Source organism: Arachis ipaensis, chromosome B10 (assembly GCF_059453495.1).
Source record: "Arachis ipaensis isolate K30076 ecotype BB chromosome B10, ASM5945349v1, whole genome shotgun sequence".
Taxonomy (NCBI): domain Eukaryota; kingdom Viridiplantae; phylum Streptophyta; class Magnoliopsida; order Fabales; family Fabaceae; genus Arachis; species Arachis ipaensis.
In genome coordinates this window covers 147876511-147890949 of record NC_142435.1, presented here as the reverse complement: position 1 = coordinate 147890949, position 14439 = coordinate 147876511, and the positions used below count along the sequence as shown (strand labels likewise).

Sequence of the window (14439 nt, the reverse complement as noted above, 5' to 3'; positions counted from 1 at the left end):
CTTTTTTTTTTATAAAGATCCATGAAAAAAATATTTAAAATAACAAAGTGATAGTTTGATCGATATTAATAGTGATTAACTCATATATAGTTATGTTCATATGAAGTTAATAATTAAAAATTATTAAATGTTAATTTAGTCAAATATGTTAAATTATCTAATAATTTTTAACTATTAACTTTACATGAAAACAAATTGCATACGAATTTTCACCTTATTAAATTTATATTTTTTGATTCAAGTGTTGTGTGAGTTTTATTGTTCTTCTTCCTGCCACTAGAAAATTATGTATATTATTATTGCTAAGTTGTAAATTTGATGTACACTTAAATTAGATGATTATAAATGAAGAGTTATTTACATTATCAATTTAAAATACCAGCTTAAATTAGATGGTTGCACACTAAATTAAAAAAAAGTCAAGCTTAGGCTAATTTAATTGCAGAAATATAATTTTTTCAAAAGTAAACACTAACACGTCCAATGTCATTTGCAAATATCTTTAGAAAAAGAAAAGAAAAATGAAATTGGTCAACCAAACATGGGAAGCACTTAACCCAAACATGCAAATATGAATTTAACATAAGTGACTCGCACGAATAAACATGTCATACCAAACTCTTCCTCTCATATATGTATAAATATTCATTCACAAAACTTAATACTCATGAAATTAAAGTTAATCATGTCTTCATTCAAATCATACGGCAAAGTTGATGAACATGACCAAATGCTACACCAAACCCAAATAAAAACCCGAAAGAGAATCATAATCATAACCCTCTCCTCAATAATCCTCGTTGCTGTTGTCCTTGCTGCTGTTTTTGGAATTCTCAATAATTCTCGTGATCATAACTCTCAACAAGATGGTAGTTATCATAATCTCTTCTCGTCTTATATTATTTTTGCGGAAATGTTTGGTAACCAAAGAAAATCAGCTAAAAACAGCCATAATTTGCCTTATTTAGTATTCATTAATTGTTGCGACAATTAATTAATGCTAAATAAGGTAAGTTCTGGTTGTTTTTTTGGGTATCTTTTATGGCGCGTAAATTTTACTTATAGAATTCAAATATGAAAAAGTAGGTCCCACCATATTGTATTTTTACTTTGGTGAAACTCAGATGAAGTCAACTTTAGGTGAAGTTGATACCTAAGAGCCGTTAGATGATTTGACTATTTGACTAAATTTTCATCCAACGACTCTCAAATATCAACTTCACCTGAAGTCGACTTCACCTGAGTTTTTACCGTCTTAACAAATGTTTGTAAGATATTTCTGTTTTGTTCGTATAACTTTTTTATTATTAATAATTTTGGAGCAATTATTGCGAAATGAAGGTGGTTCAGTGCTCGCCACGTCGGTGAAGGCGATTTGCGACGTGACATTGTACAAGGAATCATGTTACAGTAGCCTGAGCTCTGTTGTGAACTCATCAGCAGGGGAGGTTAAGCCAGAGGAGCTATTAAGGTTGTCCATTAAGGTGGCCTTAGAAGAAGTGTCAAATGTTGTTAGTAGCTATTTCTCTTCTGATAGTGGGGGGCATAATGGACATTTCCAAGGCTTGAATAATGATGGTAGGGCAAAGGAGGCTTTAGACAATTGTAAAGAGCTTTTGGATCTTGGAGTTGATCATCTTAATAACTCTTTGTCTTCTGTGGATTCCTCTTCCCTTTTTGAAATCTTTGATGATCTTCAAACATGGTTAAGTGCTGCAGGTATGTATCATACATTATTTTTAGGTTTAATTACTCTATTGGTCCTATAATTTTATGAAATTTTTAATTAGGTTTCTATACTTTTTTTTCTTTTTAATTGGGTTTCTACACTAATTTTTTTTCAATTAAGTCCCTCTTAGTAGTAATTGACTTAATTTTATAGGGATCCAACTAAAAAAAAAGTTGGTATAGAGATCTAAATAAAAGAAAAAAAAAGTGTAGGGACTCAATTAAAAAAAAATTTGGTGCAAGAATTCAATTAAAAAAAAAATATATAAGACCTAATTAAAAAATTTGTAAAACTATAGGACTAACAAAGTAATTAAACCATATTTTTATTTCAAGGTCAAAATAGAGTTAACTTTTGATGGATAAATTATGTTCCAAGAAAAAGTTGCAAAATTAGTGGAGAGTTAAAGGTTAAAGTGAAAAGTAAATAAAAAAATTGGTCACCAAATCCAATTTAATTATATTTTTTAATTAGATTAATAGACACTAAAATTAACTATCAATATTAGTAGTTGACATAATCATTTTTAATTAGATGTCAAATATCATTATTTTAAATAAAAATATTTATTGATAAAATTTCTTTCATATCTAATATAATAATATATTATATAGTAAATTATATTAATAAATTAACCAATCAACCTAAATTAGTTATTTAAATATTATTAGTCCGTTTAAACAAATATCAATATCTATAAAACTACTTGATATATAAATAGGTACATACCAACAAACTTGCATTGAAGGGTTTGATGAGGAAAAAGAATCACTAAAATTGAATGCAACAAACTACCTTAAAAACTCAACAGAGTTCACCAGTAACAGCCTGGCCATCATCACATGGATGAAGAAGGCGGCCGCAATGACCGTGAGCCGGCGGCGACGCCTGCTAAGTTCATCATTTCCAGAATGGGTTAGTTCCAAGGACAGGAAGTTACTTGGAAGCAAAGAAAAGAGTAATATTGTTGTGGCCAAAGATGGGAGTGGGAAATACAAGACAATATCCGAGGCATTGAAACATGTTCCAGAGAAGAGTAGTAAGAGGACAGTGATTTATGTGAAGAGAGGAGTTTACTATGAGAATGTTAGAGTTGAGAAGAACAAATGGAATGTGATGATGATTGGTGATGGCATGAATGCTACTATTGTTTCTGCTAGCCTTAACTTTGTTGATGGCACACCAACCTTTTCATCTGCTACTTTTGGTAAACAATAATCTAATTCTTTTTCTTTCTATTTTAATTTCGGTGAAAACTCAGGTACAGTCGACTTCACGTGAAGTTAATACCTGAGAGCCGTTAGATGATTTGACTAAATTTTTATCTAACAGCTCTCAGATATCAACTTCACACGAAGTCGACTTCACCTGAATTTTCACCTTTAATTCCTCTATTCACGTGCATTTGTCTTCACGTGAAGTTAATAGTTGAGAACTGTTAGATAATAATTTAATCAAATTTGTCATATCATCTAACGGTTCTCAAATATCAATTTTACGTGAAAATAAATGAGTGTGAGTTTCCACCTAATAAGACGAAGACTCACATGCAGTTATTTTCATGTGAAATTGATAGTTGAAAACCATTAGATGATGATTTAGTCAAATTAGTTAAATTATCTAACCGTTCTCATATATCAATTTAATATGAAAATAACATATGACTTCCTACAAAATAATAAAAGGCAATTTAACACATTTAGTGTCCTAATTTCTTTTTTTTTTTCTTTTTTTGTATTAGGTAGTTAACAATTGATGAGCAAAAATATCTAATAAGACATGACTAGCTAGTATATGTTTTTCTTTTCAAATTAACTATTTTTTATCATTTTGTTTTATTGAAAAGTTAATTTAAAAATAAAAAACACTATAAAGAAATTTAGTTAGAAAAAAAATCATAATTACTTTTAAGGTTTATTTAGGTGATCTTTTAAAAAAATAACAATAGTTTGATACTTGAATATCTTATAAACAAAAGGTTTATCTTTTGTTTACTAATTATATCTCGGTACGACGATATAATCAAATTATTATAAGCAAATTTTTTAATAAACACCAAATATATATATTCTAATATAGTAGCTACTTTTTAGCATTCATATAATATAATTGAGCATTAAAAATGTTAAATACCTAATACATATATTTAACATACACAAAATAAATAAATAGAGAAGAAATTAATAATTTACTCAAATTTTGAGTAGTTACCTTACCTCTCTTGAATAAAAGCTTATATTATTCTGTTTATATATAAAAGCTGTGTTTGGAAATATTAAAAATTGGAGACTCACATGTTTATCTTCATATAAAGTTAATAGTTAAAAATCGTTAGATGATAATTTAGTCAAACATATCAAATTATTTAATGATTTTTAACTAACAATTTCACGTAAATACAAACTGCATGCGAGTTTTTGCCACATTAAAAATATTAGTTAAATACCTAATAAATATATTTATGGTTTAATTATTTTGTTGGTCCCTATAGTTTCGTGAAATTTTCAATTAGATTCCTATACTTTTTTTCTTTTTAATTGGGTCCCTGCACCAAATTTATTTTTTCAATTAAGTTCCTCTTAGTAGTAATTGGCTTAATTTTATAGGGACCCAACTAAAAAAAATTGGCACAGGGACCTAAATAAAAGAAAAAAAAAGTATAGGAACCCAATTAAAAAAAATTGGTGCAATGACTCAATTAAAAGAAAAAAAAAAGCATAAAGACCTAATTGAAAATTTTGCGAAACTATAGAGACCAGCAGAGTAATTAAACCTATATTTATCATACACAAAATAAAGAATTAGAGAAGAAATTAAGAATTTACTGAAATTTTGAATAAAAGCTTAAAATGATTGTGTTTTGTATATAAAAGCTGTGTTTGGGAAGAATTTCATAGCAAGAGACATGGGATTTAGAAACACAGCTGGTCCACAGAAGCATCAAGCAGTGGCACTAATGACAACTGGGGATGAAGCTGTTTATTACAGATGCCAATTTGATGCATTTCAAGACACACTCTATGCTCATTCCAATCGCCAATTTTACAGAGAATGCAACATTTTTGGTACAGTTGATTTCATCTTTGGCAACTCTGCTGTTGTCATTCAAAATTGTAACATTTTCCCAAAGTTACCAATTCCTGGCCAGCAGAACACTATCACTGCACAAGGCAAAACTGATCCCAACATGAACACAGGTATATTCTCTTTTTTTATTTTTTTTTAATTGAATAAAAACAATAACTATACTCTTTGTTGTTAAAAAACTGATGGAGATAGAAAAGTAATTACAATAAGCCCCTAACTTTTTGCCCCGTGAACATTTTCGTCCTTGACCATTGAAAAATACTTTTAAGTCCCTGACCTTCACAAAATTTGGACGGATCAGTCCCTTCGTCCAAATGCCTCCGTCAGGGGACTGATCCGTCCAAATGCCTCCGTCAGGGACTGATCCGTCCAAATTTTGTGAAGATTAGGGACTTAAAAGTATTTTTCAATAGTCAAAGACAAAAATATCCACAAAACAAAAGGTCAAGGACCTATTTGTCTTTTTTTTTATTTTTAATATTTAATTGTAAAGAGATTGCAAAACACTTCAAAAAATCTGTTACTTTTTTTTTCCCATATAATCCTTGTCTTTAAACTCATAATAAACATATATAATTAGATTCTATTGATTTATTAATCACAACTCAATAAAAATGAACTTATATATCTACGTTTATATATCTCGCAAGTTCTAGTTGGTTTTGGCTAATTTCTTTTAATTATCAAACGTTTTTGCTCCTATTATATATAACCGAAATATTTGGTAACAAAAAAAATTAGTTAAAATTTGTTTTATTTAACCTTCATTAATTATTATTGAAATTAATGAATGTTAAATATAATAAGTTTGAATTATTTTTTTTTGTCTTCCTAGCATTATATATAACGAAGACAAGAAAAATTTGATGCACAATTTTTTTTCTAAAATATCTTTCATCGTATATAATTCATAAAAAGATATTAAATTAAAAATCGAAATCAATAAACATAGAGTATGCTAGTTAATGATAGTAAATAAATATGATATTGTTAAATTCTATGATATATGGACACGGACACGGACATGGGATACGCGAAGACACGAATTTAAAATTTTTATAAGACACGGGACACGGTATATATATAAAATATAAAATATAAAATAGTTTTTAGATAAATTGTGATAATATTTTAGTATTTGATTGATATTAAAATATAAATTAATTTTTAATTATTTTTAATATTTTTTTAATTATATAAAGTATTTAAAATATATTTTGTTTTAATAATTAATAATATATACTATTTTTAAACTCATTTCAATAATACATATGAAGAATAAGACTAAATACGTTGACACATAATGGTATTAAAACACGGTTGGACACAGAAGACACACGTGTGTCGGACGAGTGTCAACGTGTGTCGTGTCTGACATGTATCCGACATGAAGACACGACAAATCAAGAAAGTGTCCGTGTTTCATTGGTTAAATTAAACAATTGAAATCTATGAACATGGCAGGTATCTCAATACAAAATTGCAAGATTTCAGGCTTTGGGAACTTGAGTTCTATCCAAACATATTTGGGAAGGCCATGGAAGGATTACTCAACAACAGTGTTCATTAGATCCAGAATGGAAGCTTTAATTAACCCAAATGGATGGTTACCTTGGGTAGGAAACTCAGCACCAGACACCATCTATTATGCTGAATTTCAGAACTATGGACCAGGGGCTTCTACAGCAAATAGAGTAAAGTGGAAGGGCTTGAGAGCTATTTCTTCTAAACAAGCTACCAAGTTTACAGTCAAGACTTTTCTTGGTGGCCAAAGATGGATTCCTGCATCTTCTGCTCCTTTTCAGTCTGATCTGTGACAACCAACATTCTTAATTATGATCAGATGCAAAACTTCATTAATTCCGTTCTCATAATCATGTTTTTATTATATTTTTTTGGGGAATAAATTATGATTTTGAATTATAAAATATTTGAACACAGACTTTGAAAGAAAGTAACTAATTCAAACGCTTATTCCTACCACAAAATTAACCAAAACTTTATAGTAATATTGCGAAATAATATTATAAAAGATAATTATTTTTTTGAGGCGGCGTTGCATAATTGAGTGCATGTGTAAAATCGTTTTAAATTGATAACATATCAAAATTAAAAATCAATTGTGACTATTTTTTATTTTTACACAAATAACAAATTCCCTCAACACTAAAAGAAAGAGAACATATCAATCCAATGTGCAAAAAATTAATCTGTCACATTAATCATAAAAAATAACCATTTATAGAAATTATTTTCCTTCCTTTCATTACCGATTTTCTTCCATTCAGAATCCAAGCATTACATACATAAATTTATTATCCAACAAATAAACAATATAATTCTCTATTTTCCCTATTGTTAACTTCTTTTTTTTCTCCTAATAATTCAACGGTGAATATTCGCAATCAAGTTGATAGTTGATAGACTGTAAACTAACATATCAAATCATCTAACAGTTCTGGAACTAACAACTTCATATAAAAACAACTGCATATGAATTTTTACCTAATTTAGCAAGCCTTCAGTATAGGGTATATCTGTATCTGGAAGCCATGTATTCCCCAAAGTGAAATTAAGAACAGTAAAATTAGAAGCTTGTGTAGCATTCAAAAGCACATAACCAGGCCAATGAACTCTATTACTAGTGTTAGAACCAGGTCCATAATTATTGAATTCTCCATAAAAGAGAGTATCCAACCCAATTGTTCCATTCCATTCTAACCATCCAGAAGGTTCTATGAGATCACCAATATAAGACTGCAAATACACCGTCCTCGAATACTCCTTCCATGGCCTACCTAAGTAGGTCATGGTGGACGAAGTATTCAAGTCCGGTGCAGCACTAATGGTGCAGTTATGGATCGAGATTCCGGTGTTCATGTTAGGATCATTTCTTCCCTGAGCAGTCACAGCATTCTTTTGATTGGCCATTGGATTTCTGGCGTAGATGTTGCAGCTTTGGAAGACTACGGCGGCGTTGCCGAAGATAAAGTCAACGGTGCCATAAATGTGGCATTCTCTGTAGAATTGTCGGAGAGAGTGGACGTAGAGCGTGTCTTGGTAGCCTTCGAAGCTGCAACGGTAGAATGTGGAGAGGTCGGCGTTGTTTCGCACCGCCACGGCTTGGTGTTTTTCCGGTCCGGCCGTGTTTCTGAAAGTAATGTCCACCGCAATAAATCTTTCTCCGCTAACAGCTGCATTAATTCAATGTATTAATATAAAACATCATATACAATTGTTAAATTCAAAAGGGAAAGTATAGGTAAATAATAAAAATATTAAACAATGTGAATAATAGATATATCGGATGTTTATTTCACTAGGTGTGTGGATGGTTATTCTAATATTAAAATTTAGGTGGATAATTTGGAGATGTAGTGTATTTTTATTTTATTGGTAGTTGTTTATGTTGTTCAAAAAATTATTAGTTATCTAGTATAACCCAATTCAAAAATGCTTTTTTTTTTAATTTTCTATAAGTTGTGCAAGTTATTTAAGCTTAAACAAATTCTGTATATTGGTAAAGTGGTAATTATTTAATGTCATTTTGAATCAATTTAAATTCATTGAGTGATCAGCTTATTCATTGACATAAACAGAGAATCTGACTCTTATTTGCTGTAAGCAGTAATCTATTAATAATTAACTCAAATTCGTAATAAATTAATTTTTAATTTGACTAGTTAAAAAATATATATCATAGAAATTAAATTTTTAATTAGAAATAAGATTGAAAAAAATTTATCTCATACAAAATTTTTATATTTTTAAGTTGCTTATTTGACTATGATGAGCGAGTCTCTTAATAATAAGATTAAATATACTTAGAAAATCTTAAATCTAAGACTTTACTTAAAGTGATATAGAGTTGTTTATACTCGAACAAACTCCATATTAAAAAAATTGTAATTATCTAATGCTACAAATTTTAAACTTATTTAAATTAATCGAGTGATCAACTCATTTTAAGTTCGTTCCGTTCACTTAAAGAAAAATTGAACATATTTTATCTGGACCTAAAACTTGTGTAAGAGAAACATTTTGCCAATTTTTACATGTGTAGTTCTACAAACAAATTTATGTCTTTCTATATGATAAAACAGATTATTGAAGCAACTATTTTTGGTTAAATTAGAAGGAAGAAAAAAGTGGTTACCAAAGGTAGAAGAATTGAAAGTAGTCCAACCATCAATGACACTATGATTGCCAGTGATAATAGTGTTGTTGATACCATCTCCAATGAGCAAAATGTTCTTCTTTTCTTTTGGAACAACAACATATTCCTCATAATACCCTTCTCTAACATACACAACAAAATAACCATCTTCTGCCATTGTGTTATTTGGTGCAGCACCAATGGCTTCTCCAATTGAACTGTAGTTATCACTCCCTTCATAATGGCTCACTATCACAAAATCTTTCAATAGAATCCCTTGGCTTTTGCTTTCTTTTAGAATCCTTTCGCTTCTGCTACAATTTGAATACTTCTTGCAACTATACTTTGTTCGAAGAATCTGCAATATATTAATAATTAATCAGTTTTGGTCATTCTGATTTTTTTAATTAGCAATATATCATTTTTTTCGAAACTTATTTTTAAAATGTCATTTTTTTTAATAACTAACTACTCACATATATCATCTTTTTATCATAGTGACGACTGATTTATTATTTTATTTTTAATTATGATTTTTTATATTAATATAGGCAGAGTGACATGTCGCTGCTCATTTTTTTGGATATGAGAAGTATGTGTGTGTTGTACATTATTGTAGAAAATGTGAGTGCTAAACATAAATGTGGGAACAGCTTTTTTTCTGAAACAGGGATGAAGAAATCGAACTATCCGATTTCTTTGTAAAAAAATTAAGCTTACTAATCAGACAGTCCGATTAGCGTGGAAGGAGAAATTTAAATTTTGGTGGAGGTAATTCGATTTGTGTACTCTAAATTTTTTTAATTTTTTAAACACAAATCGGAGGGTTCGTCGGAGGGTCCGATTTGTGTACTTAAAAATCGGAATTTTTACTCTTAATACCACAGTTGCGTAAAGCACTTATACACTTCATATCTGTGTTTTACACCATTTCCTCTTCCACGTCTAAATTAAAAAGTGACATGTCTCACAGTAATTAATTTAAAAAATATATTTTAATGATAATTTTCAAAAAATGACACATTGATATTAGAAGTGCCACATTATAATAGGAATATATAAATGAAATTTTTTTAAATATACTTGGATCAATAATATTTTAGTAATTTTAACCGTTAGTTTTAATTAATATATATTATATATATTTTTTATAATTAAAATCAAAATTCTTTCCATGTAAAAACTTGACATAGAAGTTAGGCAACATAATAGAAACCAAACTTACATTTGATGATGATTAGAAAAATAATGCAACAAGTTTAGCAAAGTGTGAAAAGGTTTTAGCTCATTAATAATTAAAGAAGCTTCGTACCAACTAATAATTAATAAGAATCAATCATTTGATCATGGGTTGATCACTAAAAAAAAATTAAAAAATAGGCCAAAGTACATTACCACATGCTAATAATGGCATGCCTCATATATATATAAAAGGAATATGGCACGTGATTGGTTTGGTTTGTTGCCAATAGCTTAAGCAAACAAAAGCAACACCCCACGTGATTAATGATAGATTTGAACTATGTCCTTTCATTCAAAGTTCAAACATTGTGCATAACCAAAATAGAAAACAAAGCTCACAATGTTGATACAAAACCAAAGTCAATAAACCATGAAGCATGTTGTTGGTCGCAAAATATTTTCACATTTCTAAAAAAAATTTATATTAAAAAAAATGGTTCAACTAGAAAATCAGTTAGGAGTAAAAAACAGGCATGTTATAAAAAAATTTTATCCTAATTTTTTGAATTTTAAAATAAAAAATAAAAATTATTTAATTGGCTTATATTATAATTAATTTTTTAAATTTTTAAAAAAAATATTTTGACGTAGGATTTTTAATATAAAATTTTTATAAATATAAAAATATAAAGTTAATCAGACGTCTTCATAGGTTTTTGAATTAGTTCATAGTAAAATACATAATCATTTTTTATTAAGAACAAAATATTATTTTAATTACTAATATTTAAGTTAAATCTTAATTTCATTTCTAACATTATATTTTATTTTATTTTGTTTCTATTAATAATAATGATATAAAGTCTTACTGTTTGTCTAATCTTATCAGATCACTAGGATAGAGAAATGGGTTACGTTGAACCTCTTATTAAAATACTGATTTATAATAATAAATTAATAATGATATAGCAAGTAGACAAGTAGTTGATTGATTATAACTTATAAGGTTATGTACCCACCAATAATCCATCGTAACATTATTGATGAATCAATCATACTATATAAGACTAATATAAAATATATATTAAAAATAAGTTAAATTATATATATAAAAATATATGTTAGTTGATTTGAATATGTAAATAGTATTTTTATTATTAAATAAGAAACAAAATTGTACGTAAGACATGGTCAAAAAAAAGAAAAGAAGAAGAAAGCTAAGCCAATTCACAATAACAAACATATACAATAATTAATCATGCTTAATATGTCATTTGGATGTAATCATGTTCTCTTCCAAATGTGAAACATAATCATATCATAATTCATACCCTTACTTTGCCTTATCCTAAGATAAAGCTTTTGACCCCACAAAAGAAAAGTTATGTATGTATATCATGAATTTAATCCGATTTAAATAATATAAAAATAAATAGTTTTTAAATATTTTAAATTTATTATAAAAATAAATTAAATAAAATTTAGACACGACAGAATAAAACTTAGCATTTCCATTTTTAATATAAAATTTATTTTATTTAATATTTATTAATTATTACAATAATTAATAAATATTAAATAAAATAAATTTTGGTTAATTTTGACTAAATTTTTTTTATTACCAAATATTTCTAATCAGTTGAACATCTCAACAAGTCTTGGTCATTGTTATACCCATCATTATTAAAGTTGTCTTACTTTCCTTTGATCTCTTTTAAATTTTTCATCGTAATTACTATAATATTTAAAAGGTGATGTTTAATTTGTTAAAAAAATTAAAAATTAATATTTAATTTAGATAATATAAAAATAAATATTTTTAAATATTTAAAATTTATTATAAAAATAAATTAAATAAAATTTAGACACCAAATAATAAACAGGATAAAATTCAGCATTTTCCATTCTTAATATAAAGTACTTATTGTATGTATGTGCCAAACTAATTATTAAGCATTTGTCTGTATATATAAAGAACGAACATCTTTTAATTTGAACATCCCTTTCATTTTGTAGGAAGTAATAATTATTCTACATCGCTTTCGAAACACTTCTACATATCCGATCATGCGCTTATTATTATAAATTAAACAATTATCTTAGCATCGGTAATATTTAATTTTCTCTCACTTTGAATTTTGGTATATGATCACACTTAACTTTGGATATAATATCAATATCATGATTATGAATCAATTGATGTGGAATGAATGCATGGTACTATAAGTAATTTATGGTGTTTTTTCTTTCCCTTAAGTTTTCAAATTATTTCATCTTAAAAAAAAAACTATTGGCATCAATATAGTATTTAATTTACAGAAATGCTAGATAATATTATTTTATATTAACATACATACAAAATAGACAACAACAAAAAAACATATATACAAAATAAAATTAATAAAATTTATAATTTTTTTAAGTTCACTCATAACATAATCAATTTACTAATAAACTAGTCTCTACAATAACGTATTACGTTAATATTAAATAAATAAATAATAAAAATGAAACTTCATAATGCTGATACTAATATGACTAGTAATAAATAATTTTTAAAAATATATTTTTTTCGTATTTTGTTTTCATCAAGTTAAATTGATGGTTTATTTAAAAAAAAATTACATTTGACCTTTTTTAATAATTAAAAATCGTTAATTAAATAATTTGACAGATACAACTAAATTATAAACTTTACATAATAATAAGGTGGAAATTCAGGTGCAATCGACTTCACGTGAAGTTAATACTTAAGAGCCGTTAGATGATTTGATTGATTTGACTAAATTTTCATTTAACGGCTCTCAGATATCAACTTCACATGAAGTCGACTTCACCTGAGTTTTCACCCAACTGCACCTAAAGGCTATAATTCACAAAATATGAAGAGTTTATAGAAATATATAAATGGATTACCTTAATGAGCTTCTCAAGTGGCTCCCTAACCATAAAGTTCTTGGTTGGAAGGCCATGTTTGCGGGTCTTATTATTATTCTTCTTCATGTTCCTATCAAGAGCCACACTCACCAACCCAAGCGACACACTGTATAATTCTGTGGCACCCTTCAACGACGCCGCGAGCGCGTTACCTATCCCACCTTTCGTGGCCACCAACCCATCGTAGCATGTCTCGTGGTTGGTGGCCACGGCGCTGAGATAGCTCTCGATCTTGTCGACGAGCTCCGCGGCGCCGTTGGCATTATTATTAGCATATTTGAGTTCGGCGGATATGGACGAAAGATAGTCCACGTTGAGCTTGTTGAGGTCTTTGCAGTCGACGATTGCAGAGACCTCAGCATTGTTTAGAGAGGAAGAATTATTATTGGACTGGCGATTGTGGCGGTTTAGAAAGTCGTTGAAGACTTTTTCGAGTTTTGTGGCCTGTTTGAGACTTTGTTTGATGGAAAACTTGCCGTAACCGTACGGATCAGAAGGAGAGTTTCGAATTGTGGAAAGAATGGTGCGACATAGTTTAGGGTACAATGTCGACTTGCACGCATTAGAAGAAGAAGATGAAGAAGGAAAAGACGACAAAGATAAAGAAGAAGATGGTATGAAGAACAAAAGGAAGAAGAAAATAGAAAGAAATAAAGATATAGATGAAAATGACATTTTTTATTTTTTTTATTTTTTTTGGAATGAGATGAGTGTGAGAGTGAATAGAATAAGGTGAGGGATTTATAGGAGTTATGGAGGTTGAGAGTGGAATGTGAGGGGAACACAAATACGCGTAAAGAGGAGGGAGTTTTGTTTGTCTTTTTCAAGAGACAATATGTAGAGAAATTTTTGTTTTGGAGAAAAAGAAGAGAGGAATATTATGGATAGTAATTAAGCATGATTAAAAAATAAGTGAGCAAATTAAGTTGTATTAAGGAATATGTGGGTGAATGTTACATGCTGAAAACTCATGTAAAGTTGACTTCAGGTAAAATTGATGTTTGAAGGATGTTAGATGAAAATTTAGTTAAGTCAGTCAAATCATCTAACAGCTATTAAATATCAATTTCAGGTAAAGTCGACTGCATCTGAGTTTCCATAATGTTACATTGTTATTACTTTGTAAAATTTAAAAGTAAAGTAAGCGAAGGTATTACCATTTGTGACAAAACCAATGAGTGGAAAATAGTTTGAAGTGATGTGGGGTGTGTGTCGGTGTGAGGAATGAATGAATAAGAAAGAAGGGGGAACGTGGAAGGGAAGACTTTAACGAATCCTAATTATTATCTATTGGTGGTTGTTTTGGTACAAGCCACCATTTGTTACAAGTACTTCCTATCCATGCAAT

At 28.6% G+C, this 14439-nt stretch overlaps 2 protein-coding genes across 6 annotated transcripts; one reads left to right on the top strand and one right to left on the bottom strand.

Annotated features, from left to right (window-relative positions):
- The first annotated feature begins 667 nt into the window (after positions 1 to 667).
- Positions 668 to 6633, top strand: LOC107623563 (putative pectinesterase/pectinesterase inhibitor 46). 4 transcript variants are annotated; one of them, XM_016325892.3, is made up of 5 exons: positions 668 to 869; positions 1342 to 1719; positions 2451 to 2936; positions 4603 to 4926; positions 6281 to 6633. In XM_016325892.3, the coding sequence occupies exons 1-5, from the start codon at positions 668 to 670 to the stop codon at positions 6631 to 6633; spliced, it is 1743 nt and encodes a 580-aa protein (XP_016181378.2). The 4 variants fall into 4 exon arrangements, with proteins under 4 accessions (XP_016181378.2, XP_088342225.1, XP_088342222.1 ...); XM_088486099.1 differs by having other exon boundaries at positions 686 to 869; positions 1351 to 1719; XM_088486096.1 differs by having other exon boundaries at positions 686 to 872; positions 1351 to 1719.
- On the bottom strand, positions 6313 to 13809 carry LOC107623564 (putative pectinesterase/pectinesterase inhibitor 47). 2 transcript variants are annotated; one of them, XM_016325893.3, is made up of 4 exons: positions 13071 to 13809; positions 8973 to 9330; positions 7322 to 8010; positions 6313 to 6627 (listed from the first exon to the last, which is right to left on the bottom strand). In XM_016325893.3, the coding sequence occupies exons 1-3, from the start codon at positions 13764 to 13766 to the stop codon at positions 7322 to 7324; spliced, it is 1743 nt and encodes a 580-aa protein (XP_016181379.2). In that variant the 5' UTR covers positions 13767 to 13809; the 3' UTR covers positions 6313 to 6627. The 2 variants fall into 2 exon arrangements, with proteins under 2 accessions (XP_016181379.2, XP_020969176.1); XM_021113517.2 differs by lacking the exon at positions 6313 to 6627 and having other exon boundaries at positions 7055 to 8010.
- Between the last annotated feature and the right edge of the window lie 630 nt (positions 13810 to 14439).

Bases quoted from the DNA above. Each gene is read 5' to 3' on its own strand.
- LOC107623564 (XM_016325893.3), bottom strand. From the start codon at position 13,766: ATGTCATTTTCATCTATATCTTTATTTCTTTCTATTTTCTTCTTCCTT. The intron at 9,331-13,070 runs GTAATCCATTTA...AATATATTGCAG, and splicing joins CACTTGAGAAGCTCATTAAG to ATTCTTCGAACAAAGTATAG. The intron at 8,011-8,972 runs GTAACCACTTTT...GAATTAATGCAG, and splicing joins TTTCAATTCTTCTACCTTTG to CTGTTAGCGGAGAAAGATTT.
- LOC107623563 (XM_016325892.3), top strand. From the start codon at position 668: ATGAAATTAAAGTTAATCATGTCTTCATTCAAATCATACGGCAAAGTT. The intron at 1,720-2,450 runs GTATGTATCATA...ATATATAAATAG, and splicing joins AACATGGTTAAGTGCTGCAG to GTACATACCAACAAACTTGC. The intron at 4,927-6,280 runs GTATATTCTCTT...TGAACATGGCAG, and splicing joins TGATCCCAACATGAACACAG to GTATCTCAATACAAAATTGC.